General features: G+C 39.9%; 1 protein-coding gene across 1 annotated transcript in view; it reads left to right on the forward strand.

The window, feature by feature from the left end:
* The window catches only part of gucy2ca (guanylate cyclase 2Ca), a 40,245-nt gene that overhangs the window by 17,741 nt on the left and 10,037 nt on the right, over nucleotides 1-12,467 (forward strand). Inside the window, exons 4-16 of the mRNA XM_034301410.2 lie at nucleotides 682-903; nucleotides 1,024-1,142; nucleotides 1,985-2,081; nucleotides 2,869-2,980; nucleotides 3,237-3,390; nucleotides 3,895-3,977; nucleotides 4,346-4,457; nucleotides 4,548-4,629; nucleotides 5,935-6,037; nucleotides 9,967-10,029; nucleotides 11,081-11,152; nucleotides 11,867-11,971; nucleotides 12,177-12,263. Coding sequence (XP_034157301.1) covers nucleotides 682-903; nucleotides 1,024-1,142; nucleotides 1,985-2,081; nucleotides 2,869-2,980; nucleotides 3,237-3,390; nucleotides 3,895-3,977; nucleotides 4,346-4,457; nucleotides 4,548-4,629; nucleotides 5,935-6,037; nucleotides 9,967-10,029; nucleotides 11,081-11,152; nucleotides 11,867-11,971; nucleotides 12,177-12,263 — 1,411 coding nt within the window. The remainder of the gene's footprint in view (nucleotides 1-681; nucleotides 904-1,023; nucleotides 1,143-1,984; nucleotides 2,082-2,868; nucleotides 2,981-3,236; nucleotides 3,391-3,894; nucleotides 3,978-4,345; nucleotides 4,458-4,547; nucleotides 4,630-5,934; nucleotides 6,038-9,966; nucleotides 10,030-11,080; nucleotides 11,153-11,866; nucleotides 11,972-12,176; nucleotides 12,264-12,467) is intronic.

The following is a 12,467-nucleotide window of genomic DNA, read 5'->3' on the forward strand; positions in this document are numbered from 1 at the left end:
TTAACAGTTACCATGGTAACAGCTCCACAATGATGGTAAAAACTTGTTTACTGCCGGTTAACAAAGAAAAATAGATGAGGTTGTTTTAGAAACACGGCTGCTGAGCTGCGGTGGTTGAAAGCGCGTAGGGGCGGGGCTCTGTGTGCTGTAGCGGTAGGCAGATATTATTTGAAAAAAATAAAACATATCTGCAAACAGTGTCAGTTCTCAAAGCGCGTGTCTATGGTGGTTTAAAAAGTACCTTTGATAGAGAGTGTAAGTGCGACATAACTCTGTATAACTCGACATAACTCTATATAACTCGACATAACTCTACATAACACTGCGTAACCCAACATGTTTACACTGTTTACACTACCTCAGCTGTAATATTTGTACTACTGTCACTTTATCACTTTCAACAGGACTGTGTACTGGTCGGCGTCGTAGTTATGTACTGTCTGTTTTGTCTTGTGCTGTCTGCACATGTTTGCACTTGTGCACTTTACGTTTAATTTATGTAATTTATGTAGTCCCCGTAGTTCTGTGTTGTTCTGTGTTGTCTTATGTGGCACCTTGGTCCTGGAGAAACGTTGTTTCGTTTCACTGTGTACTTGTATATGGCTGAAATGACAATAAACTCCACTTGACTTGACTTGATGTGTGAGGAATCAGGTATGTGTGCGTGTGTTTATTTTTCAGTCAGGAGGTGGGTTTGACTCTGACCATCCCTGTAATATCTGCGGGGAGTTTCGGCCTGTCCTGTGACGGCAAGGAAAAGCTGACTCGTCTGCTGCCTCCGGCCCGGAAAATCTCGAGCTTCTTTGTTAATTTCTGGAATGTGACGATACCCAGGCTCAAGCCCAAACGCTGGAAGACGGCTTACGTCTACAAACAACAGAGCATCTCTGAGGAGTGCTTTTGGTACAGAGCACGTGTTTCTGTCTCTCTCTCTCTCTCTCTCTCTCTCTGTATTTCCTTCTCTATTATCCCTCCTTCTATTATCTCGTCCTTTCTAAACGTCTCTGGCTCTGTCTGCTGCAGGTACATCAATGCGTTGGAAGCGGCGACGGCTCAGTTTTCCACGCTGATCCACAGGAAGGTGCTGCGCACTAAAGAAGAGATCTCTTCTGCTTTGTCAGATGCAAACAGACACAGCAACAGTGAGTAACCTGTCATTACAGAAGGTTTTTTTTTTTCAGGTTTATCTGCAAAAAGATATGCTCAGGTTGTGTTTATCCTGAAACATGACAACAATACGAAGGGAAAACTAACAAAACTATTTTGCAGAGCCTCATCTCAAATCTTTGCTGTTTATTGTGATAAGAAAGAAGCTGTGAATCTTAACGCGCTTGTTATAAAATACATTTCTTTATCGTCTCTGTTTCATTCTGCATATACAGTGCCTTGCATAAATATTCACACCCCTTTGACCTTTTTTTTTTTTTGACATATTTTGCAATTTAGTGAGTAATAAAACACCATAGGGAGTGCATTTATAGGAAAATAATCAACGACGGGGTGATGTGAGGTGACCTGACGCAAAGCGGAGTTCCTCTTACCGCCAAGTAGATTATTTTCCAATAACAGCACGTCCTGAAGTGTCTTATGCTTCATATAACACAGCAATTTGCCACATGATTTTTAAAAAATCTGTTTATACAAGATGGCCCTGTGTAAGCTGTATAGGTTACCATAGAAACGATACAATTTTAGAAGAAGCGCATTAATATAAACCTGTGATTTGCCTTGTAGCTGGCGCTACTGCCAGAGCTGCTGTTTTAGAAAATTAATCAACACTTTCTGACTAATCAGAATTGAGAACGCTGAACACCGATGTGATATGATATAAAATTAACTAATGCACGATGTTCCTTAATTAAGTAGATTTAATGTTTTATATTTAGTCTTGTATGCTGTATATATTTTTTACTCCTCATGATGTACAGTATCTTTGTTGTATATAAATCTAATTTACTAAACCTCTCTCCTTCTCCTCGACTAGTCTTCATCCTGTGCGGAGGCCCGGACGACATCGTGTCCGTTAAAAACGGGACGAACGTGAACAAGGACATCGCCTTCATCCTTATAGACATTTTTAAGTGAGTCTGCTTTAGTCGGGTCATCCTGCACGCTTTACAGAAGCATTTTAATATTTTTTTTCCCCCTAACTATTCCCTAATTATGAGCTCTTGAGGTGAAATAATATTTATAATGATGTGGTGTCTCTGCAGTACTGAATATTAATGCTGGATTATTAGGAGTGTGTCGTTTATTTATGATACGAGGCTCTCGATTCGTTACGTCTGCATTTCGAGTAATATCTTCCACACACTGCATAATAAAGTAGGCTATCTGTCATAAAATACCTCTTATTTTACATGAGGTGAAATATATATTTAAACTTAATCAAGCCCAGACTCTTGTAACTTCCTCTTTATCTCAAATCAGGAGAGATTTGATCAAGGGGATTTAAAATAAATAAATAAATAAATTTGATCAAATAATTTGATCAAATGAACAAACAAACAAACAAACAAACAAACAAACATGCCTATCCTAAGCACACTGTTTTTTTCACAAGCTAATATACTAATAAACTACTGGCATACTACCTGGTGCTAAAAACATTGCATAGACATTGTAGACGAAAACACACACACACACACACACACACACACACACACACACATGTTCTCCGTGTGTCTACGTGGGTTCTCCAGTTCTCCCTCCCCTCCCAAAATACATGCCTGGAAGTTGATTGGCTACGCTAAACTGGCCCCTAGGTGCAAACGTTCATCTTACCGAAGATGAATGAACAAAGCGCATGCGACGAAGGTTAATTCAGTGATAAAACTTAGAATTGTGTTTTGTTTCCCTTGCTCTCAGTCATGGATATCACATCAACACATCATCGTATGACTTTATGAGGGACGTCCTGGTGCTGACGATGCACAGCATGCGCAACTACAGTCTCCCCGACTGGCCCTACAATTCCACCGTAAGTTCGTGTCATTTTAAATCAGACTGACTGCAAGAAGCAACATTTCCTTTGCTGAATTAACACACACTCCAGCTGGTCTTACAATACAGCAGTATATCAAAACATCAATATAATAATATCCTAATACTTCCAACACAAGTAAAGTTTTTTAAATTTAAAAAACACACATAACACAGATACTGTCTTCCTCTCTCTCTCTCTCTCTCTCTCTCTCTCTCTTTCCCTTGTTCCCTCTCTCTGTTTATCCCTGTAGATGCTGAATGATTACATTGCAGGTTATTATGACGGCGTGGTTCTCTTTAGTAAAGTGATGAGGGAGATGTTACTCGCAAGTGAGGGCCTGGGCTTAGGAAACAACACCATCAACATCTCCAGCGACAACCCCTTCCGAAACCTGTCCTTTGAGGGTACGGTCCTTCCTCCGACACATTTTCACGACCCTGTGGCTGCCATATTGAATTACGAATCCTCCAGTCACTGAACGTGAAAAAAAAAAAAAAAAATTGCCGTGCTGTGCGCAGAGTAAATGTTCAGATATCGACTGTCCGAGCTTTATATAAATATCATGCTTTATAAAAGAGATCCAGTTCTTACTGTAGTTTCCCTCGCAACCGCTTTCTCTATCTCTCTCACCTCCTCTCTCTCTCTCTCTCTCTCTCTCTCTTTCTACCTATCTATCTATCTTTCCTCTCTCTTTTCTTTTGCCCTTTTTTTTTTTTTTTTTTTTTTGCTATTTCACTCACCATGTCAGCACCAAAGTGGGTGTGTGTTTCTATATCTGAGAGCTGTCATTATTAACGCATTGCCCTGTGTATGTCTGTGTATGTCTGTGTGTGTATGTGTGTGTATGTGTGTGTCTGTGTGTGTGTGTGTGTGTGTGTGTGTGTGTTTATGTATGTATTTGGGATCAGGTTTGGGCGGTCGCTATGATTTGGATGAAAGTGGAGACAGAAACTTGAATTTTTCATTGATGTACACAACCAACACGATTCAGGTCAGCTCTTATTACACACTACACGATTACTTCACCAATAATAATAATAATAATAATAATAATAATAATAATCTGCTAACTTAGCTAATGCTTCTTCCAGTAATGCTAGACAATGCACGCATAAACTAATGTCGATTTTATAACTTTTAAACTGATGAAATAAAATGTCTGCGCAGGTGTTTACACATGAAGACCTAAATTCGGTGTTGTTTCTGGAAAATCTGTCGAAAATCATCAGCATTCAGCATTCGTAGAGAATATGTTAAGCTAAAAACCAGCCTTAGTTGAATTTCCTTAGTGATGATATTGGTGGTGACCTTGTACGAATATTTTTTTTTAGTTTTCTGCCCTCCTTATTTTATTCCTAGTATAAGACATTGTTTCTATTCGACACGTCAAACGACAAGACGACGCTGAACCACAATAACCCTGACCTGCCCTGGCCAGGCTCTCGACTGCCTGACGACAGACCTGCTAACGGTACGAACGCAATAATAAAACGCTCCGTGTTCCTCATGCTGCGTTGTTTATGCTGAATGTGTGTGTGTGTGTGTGTGATGTACCCTTCAGGCCTGGAGACGCACGATATCATAATGATTGTGCTTGGAATCAGCGTTGTACTTGCTACCGCTATTGCTTTGATCTTCTACAGGTAACGTACATAACATAACATACATCTAAAATCTTTTAGATCTGGCGATAATTTGACAAGTTTGGCAAGACAAAAGTATGTCCAAATATGTTTGTTTATCCGACACGATGAAGGGATCGTGCAGATTTCCTCCTGTAGCTTAACCGAGTCCAGATCTATACACTGTACTGTGCAAAAGTCTTGGCACCTTTTTTTTTTTTTTTTTTTTTTTTTTTTAGTACAAACTTTGTTACAGATGCTTATTTTCTGACTTCTACATTATTGATTCAGTACAAAAACATTTTAGATTCCAAACATTAGTTTTCCAGCACAAAATGAAATGTTATACAAAAAATGTTTGTATGTCAGTAAAGAAAGCAGCAGATTCCATAAGAGACACTTTTCAGATAAAAACATAATGAAGGCTGCTGGGTTTCGCTGCAGAAATAAGAAGCGAGTCGACAGTCAAAGTCTCCAGAAGAACTGTGGCTGCTTCTGCAAGATGCTCAGTAACACTTCCAGCTCATTTCCTTGTAAAACTGCACACACTGCACCTGAGATACTGGTTTATTTTTTAAAGTGAAGGATCGTCACACCAAATATTGATTTTGTCTCATTTATTACTGTTTACTGCTCTTTATAGTGTTTTTTTAATGTAGAAACATTTAGTTTCACTATATTTGAAGGCATCTTTGCTCTACAGCATTTCTTTGCATGTGCCTAAGACTTTTGCACAGAACTGTATCAATGCAAAAATACAAAATGAAACAGATTCCACATGGACTTATAATATAATGCACAGGATTATCACAATATTACATACATTGCTAATGCATACATGTTCAGATTATATAAAAACAATCCAAGCATTTGTTTCGTCCTTCACGATCAACGATGAGCTCAAGACCAGAAGTAAAATGTGTATGATTAACAACATAATAATTAAAAAAAATTTGTTATTGTCGTGACATCGTGCGTTGAGGAATTTCCACAGCCTGTTCTGTTACGGATCAGGTCTCAGACTTGCAGTTCTTGTAAAGGTCATAGTTCTTGTAAAGGTTATTTTATTCCCAGAACTGGCTCCATGTTGGAAAAAAGAGGTAAAAATTTATAAAGTGATCAAATTAAAAGAGATGAACAAGTAAAAAAATTAATAAATAAAAAAATAAAAGCAAGTTATTCCTGCGAAACTCTACATGTTGAGCTCAGAGGGGTGTTTATTTTCACATGCTTGTTGAGTTTGATTGATTTGGGTTTGTATGTTTTTTGGTGCATGTTAACGTGTGTGTGTGTGTGTGTGTGTGTGTGTGATGTGTACTTCTACAGACAGAACAGGAGGCAGCGCTTCGATCAGAAGAAATGGTCTCATATAAACTCAGAACTCATCACACCCCTAGACAACAAAGAGTCAAGCTACATTTCTCTCAAAGTAACACACACACACACACACACACACACACACACACACACAGAATAACTAATTCTTAAAAAGCACAGATCAGGATAATGAGCTGACAGAATTTTGAGTTTGAAAGCAGAACTGCTCTGGAAATGAATCTTTAACTGATATCAGAAAGAAATAACGCTCTCATTGCTTTGTATAGTTATAACTGTAACCATGGAAATCTTTTAGTGTACTCTCCGGTTGTTGTTTAGTAGTACATTACACTGTAGTAATGTACGCTGTAATAGTGTACGCTGTAGTAATGTACGCTGTAGTAATGTACGCTGTAGTAATGTACGCTGTAATAGTGTACGCTGTAGTAATGTACGCTGTAATAGTGAACGCTGTAATAGTGTACGCTGTAATAGTGAACGCTGTAATAGTGTACGCTGTAGTAGTGTACGCTGTAATAGTGTACGCTGTAGTAATGTACGCTGTAATAGTGAACGCTGTAATAGTGTACGCTGTAGTAATGTACGCTGTAGTAGTGTACGCTGTAGTAATGTACGCTGTAATAGTGAACGCTGTAATAGTGTACGCTGTAGTAATGTACGCTGTAGTAATGTACGCTGTAGTAGTGTACGCTGTAGTAATGTACGCTGTAATAGTGTACGCTGTAGTAATGTACGCTGTAATAGTGTACGCTGTAGTAGTGTACGCTGTAGTAATGTACGCTGTAGTAGTGTACGCTGTAGTAATGTACGCTGTAGTAATGTACGCTGTAGTAGTGTACGCTGTAGTAGTGTACGCTGTAATAGTGTACGCTGTAGTAATGTACGCTGTAATAGTGTACGCTGTAGTAGTGTACGCTGTAATAGTGTACGCTGTAGTAATGACACTGTAATAGTGTACGCTGTAGTAGTGTACGCTGTAGTAATGTACGCTGTAATAGTGTACGCTGTAGTAATGTAGGCTGTAGTAGTGTACGCTGTAGTAATGTAGGCTGTAGTAGTGTACGCTGTAATAGTGTACGCTGTAGTAGTGTACGCTGTAGCAGTGTACGCTGTAGTAGTGTACGCTGTAATAGTGTACGCTGTAGTAGTGTACGCTGAAGTAGTGTACGCTGTAGTAGTGTACGCTGTAGTAGTGTACGCCGTAATAGTGTACGCCGTAGTAGTGTACGCCGTAGTAATGTACGCCGTAATAGTGTACGCCGTAGTAGTGTACGCCGAAGTAGTGTACGCTGTAGTAGTGTACGCCGTAGTAGTGTACGCCGTAATAGTGTACGCCGTAGTAGTGTACGCCGTAGTAGTGTACGCTGTAATAGTGTACGCTGTAGTAGTGTACGCTGTAGTAATGTACGCTGTAGTAGTGTACGCTGTAATAGTGTACGCTGTAGTAATGTACGCTGTAGTAGTGTACGCTGTAGTAGTGTACGCTGTAGTAATGTACGCTGTAATAGTGTACGCTGTAGTAGTGTACGCTGTAGTAGTGTACGCCGTAGTAGTGTACGCCGTAGTAATGTACGCCGTAATAGTGTACGCTGTAATAGTGTACGCTGTAGTAATGTACGCTGTAATAGTGTACGCTGTAGTAATGTACGCTGTAGTAATGTACGCTGTAGTAATGTACGCTGTAATACTGTACCCTGTAGTAGTGTACGCTGTAATAGTGTACGCTGTAATAGTGTACGCTGTAGTAATGTACACTGTAATAGTGTACGCTGTAATAGTGTACGCTGTAGTAGTGTACGCTGTAGTAATGTACACTGTAATAGTGTACGCTGTAGTAGTGTACGCTGTAGTAATGTACGCTGTAATAGTGTACGCTGTAGTAATGTACGCTGTAATAGTGTACGCTGTAATAGTGTACGCTGTAGTAGTGTACGCTGTAATAGTGTACGCTGTAATAGTGTACGCTGTAGTAATGTACACTGTAATAGTGTACGCTGTAGTAGTGTACGCTGTAGTAATGTACACTGTAATAGTGTACGCTGTAGTAATGTAGGCTGTAGTAGTGTACGCTGTAGTAATGTAGGCTGTAGTAGTGTACACTGTAATAGTGTACGCTGTAGTAGTGTACGCTGTAATAGTGTACGCTGTAGTAGTGTACGCTGTAATAGTGTACGCTGTAGTAGTGTACGCCGAAGTAGTGTACGCCGTAGTAGTGTACGCCGTAGTAGTGTACGCCGTAATAGTGTACGCCGTAGTAATGTACGCCGTAATAGTGTACGCCGTAGTAGTGTACGCCGTAGTAATGTACGCCGTAGTAGTGTACGCCGTAATAGTGTACGCCGTAGTAATGTACGCCGTAGTAGTGTACGCCGTAGTAATGTACGCCGTAATAGTGTACGCTGTAGTAATGTACGCTGTAGTAGTGTACGCTGTAGTAATGTACGCTGTAGTAATGTACGCTGTAATAGTGTACGCTGTAATAGTGTACGTTGTAGTAATGTACGCTGTAGTAGTGTACGCTGTAATAGTGTACGCTGTAGCAGTGTACGCTGTAGTAGTGTACGCTGTAGTAGTGTACGCTGTAATAGTGTACGCTGTAGCAGTGTACGCTGTAGCAGTGTACGCTGTAGTAGTGTACGCTGTAATAGTGTACGCTGTAGCAGTGTACGCTGTAGCAGTGTACGCTGTAGTAATGTAGGCTGTAGTAGTGTACGCTGTAGTAATGTACGCTGTAGTAATGTACGCTGTAATAGTGTACGCTGTAATAGTGTACGCTGTAGTAATGTACGCTGTAGTAATGTACGCTGTAGTAGTGTACGCTGTAATAGTGTACGCTGTAGCAGTGTACGCTGTAGCAGTGTACGCTGTAGTAATGTAGGCTGTAGTAGTGTACGCTGTAGTAGTGTACGCTGTAATAGTGTACGCTGTAGCAGTGTACGCTGTAGCAGTGTACGCGGTAATAGTGTACGCTGTAGCAGTGTACGCTGTAGCAGTGTACGCTGTAATAGTGTACACTGTAATAGTGTACGCTGTAGCAGTGTACGCTGTAGCAGTGTACACTGTAGCAGTGTACGCTGTAGTAATGTAGGCTGTAGTAGTGTACGCTGTAATAGTGTACGCTGTAATAGTGTACGCTGTAGTAATGTAGGCTGTAGTACTGTACGCTGTAGTAGTGTACGCTGTAGTAGTGTACGCTGTAATAGTGTACGCTGTAGTAGTGTACGCTGTAGTAATGTAGGCTGTAGTACTGTACGCTGTAGTAGTGTACGCTGTAATAGTGTACGCTGTAGTAGTGTATGCTGTAATAGTGTACGCTGTAGTAGTGTACGCTGTAGTAGTGTACGCTGTAATAGTGTACGCTGTAGTAGTGTACGCTGTAATAGTGTACGCTGTAGTACTGTACGCTGTAGTAGTGTACGCTGTAATAGTGTACGCTGTAATAGTGTACGCTGTAGTAGTGTATGCTGTAATAGTGTACGCTGTAGTAGTGTACACTGTAGTAATGTACGCTGTAGTAGTGTACGCTGTAATAGTGTACGCTGTAGTAGTGTACACTGTAGTAATGTAGGCTGTAGTAGTGTACGCTGTAGTAATGTACGCTGTAGTAGTGTACGCTGTAATAGTGTACGCTGTAGTAGTGTACGCTGTAATAGTGTACGCTGTAGTAATGTACGCTGTAGTAGTGTACGCTGTAGTAGTGTACGCTGTAGTAATGTATGCTGTAATAGTGTACGCTGTAGTAATGTACGCTGTAATAGTGTATGCTGTAATAGTGTACGCTGTAGTAGTGTACGCTGTAGTAGTGTACGCTGTAATAGTGTACGCTGTAGTAGTGTACGCTGTAATAGTGTACGCTGTAGTAATGTATGCTGTAATAGTGTACGCTGTAGTGATGTACGCTGTAATAGTGTACACTGTAGTAATGTACGCTGTAGTAGTGTACGCTGTAGTAGTGTACACTGTAGTAATGTACGCTGTAAACATTTTATGTTATTCATTTTGTTTGTCTCTGCTGATTAGATCGATGAGGATAAGAGGAGAGACAGCACATATCAGATTCGGAGAGGACGCTACGACAAAAAGGTTTCACCATTCTTCCTCCTTCTCTCTCTCTGTTTGTGACCCACACTGCCACGCCGCATCAAGGCCGCATGGTTAATCTATCTATCTATCTATCTATCTATCTATCTATCTATCTATCCATCCATCCATCTGTACTTAACATCTATCTGTCTTTAAATTTCTATCTATCTATCTGTCTATCTATCTATCTATCCTTCCCTCCCTCCAGCCATCCTTCCTTTCATCTATCCATCCATCTATCCATCCATTGGTACTTAACATCTATCTGTCTTTAAATTTGGATCTATCTATCTGTCTATCTATCTATCTATCCTTCCCTCCATCCATCCATCCATCCATCCATCAGTACTTAACATCTATCTGTCTTTAAATTTCTCTCTATCTATCTATCTATCTGTCTATCTATCTATCTATCCTTCCCTCCCTCCAGCCATCCTTCCTTTCATCTATCCATCCATCTATCCATCCATTGGTACTTAACATCTATCTGTCTTTAAATTTGGATCTATCTATCTGTCTATCTATCTATCTATCCTTCCCTCCATCCATCCATCCATCCATCCATCAGTACTTAACATCTATCTGTCTTTAAATTTCTCTCTATCTATCTATCTATCTATCCTTCTTTCCCTCCCTCCCTCCCTCCCTCCCTCCAGCCATCCTTACTTTCATCCATCCATCCATCCATCCATCCTTCGGTACTTAACATCTATCTGTCTTTAAATTTGGATCTATCTATCTATCTATCTATCTATCTATCTATCTATCTATCTATCTATCCTTCGCTCCTTCCCTCCATCCATCCATCCATCCTTCAGTACTTAACATCTATCTGTTTTTAAATTTCTATCTATCTATCTATCTATCTATCTATCCTCCCTCCCGCCAGCCATCCTTCCTTCCATCTCTCATCTATCCATCCATCCATCTATGCATACGTACAGTATATTCATACATACATACATATATCTATCTGTATTCTACTTGTTCTTGTTCTCATTTTATCTCTCCCTCCCTCTCTCTCTCTCTCTCTCTCTCTCACTTTTTCCAGCCTGTGATTCTCAAAGAGCTGAGGCACTCTGATGGAAATTTCTTGGAAGAACAGCGCATTGAACTCAATGCTGTAAGTACCATCCCTCCTTCTTTCCCTCCCTCTCGTCTGTATGGACTCGTCATTTGTTCCTTATGTAGTTCTCATGTGTGTATAGTGTCATGCTCTGAGTCAAGGTCACCTTATCTGCAGTGTTCCAGTAAAATGATTTGTGAGAATCCCACCCTAGTCGTTTACGGCAGGAGGTTCATTTAGTCTATCAGCTACGTAAAGTGCACAAGATTTATGTGTGAAAATGATACCAGCCTTTTTTTTTTTCACCTCACTGAACTCGTAGTTCATTAGTGCCTCATACTTCCTCGTAATCTAAAGTTCATGTGAATTCTCTTTCCAATGAAAAGAAGCCATGAATTCTTTCAAATAACATTTAAAAGATTACGGTACAGTTTTTGTTGACATTGATATTTGGTATTGATTGTGAATATGTTTAGAAAAATCATAATGCAATCAATGGAATTAATACTACATCTTTTTCTGGATATTAAAGTTGCTATGGATTGAGATCTATTTTTTATTTAATAATTGAAAACATTTATGAAAAACAAATAGATCTGTTTTAATGGGTCAGTAGAATTTGTAAATACTGATTATACTTATAACTGATCACTAAAGTTTAATAAGTTTCTCCCAAGAGTTGATTTTCATCCCTTTATTTATTCATTAAGTAATTTATTTCTTTCCTTTTTTTTATCTGTCCGTCTCCCTCACTCTCTGTCTGTGTCTCAGCTGCTGCGGATCGATTACTATAACCTCACAAAGTTCTACGGCACGGTGAAGTTTGAATACGGAGTGTTTGGCGTGTTTGAGTACTGCGAGAGAGGTTCTCTGAGGGTAAAGCATGCACACCAAGACACACACACACACACACACACACACACACACACAGATGCCACAGGGTCTCTGAGAACAAAATTAACCTTTCTGAGAATTCTGTAACAGTGTGTAGGAAGTGTTTTGTTTTTACCCTTCAGTGGAAATTGGTAGTAAAACATCTACTAAAACATATTTTATTCACTTGTTTCTATTTTGATCTCAGTATGTCCTCAACGATAAGATCTCATACCCAGAGGAGAGCTTTATGGACCTGGAGTTTAAAATCTCCGTCATGTATGACATCGCAAAGGTACGTACGCTAAGGAGTAAAGCACCAGTACTGATTTCCCTTTCTCGTTTTTCCTCGGAGGAAATCCGTCAGTAATTTAGGAGCCTCTCCAGTGTGGTTTTTATGAGTTTCTGGAAATGTGAGGAAAGGCTTTGTCAGAATGCAAAACAAGTCAAGTGGCTTTTATTGTCATTTCAACCATATACTGCTGGCACAGTACACAGT

This window comes from Pangasianodon hypophthalmus, chromosome 29 (genome assembly GCF_027358585.1).
Source record: "Pangasianodon hypophthalmus isolate fPanHyp1 chromosome 29, fPanHyp1.pri, whole genome shotgun sequence".
Classification (NCBI taxonomy): domain Eukaryota; kingdom Metazoa; phylum Chordata; class Actinopteri; order Siluriformes; family Pangasiidae; genus Pangasianodon; species Pangasianodon hypophthalmus.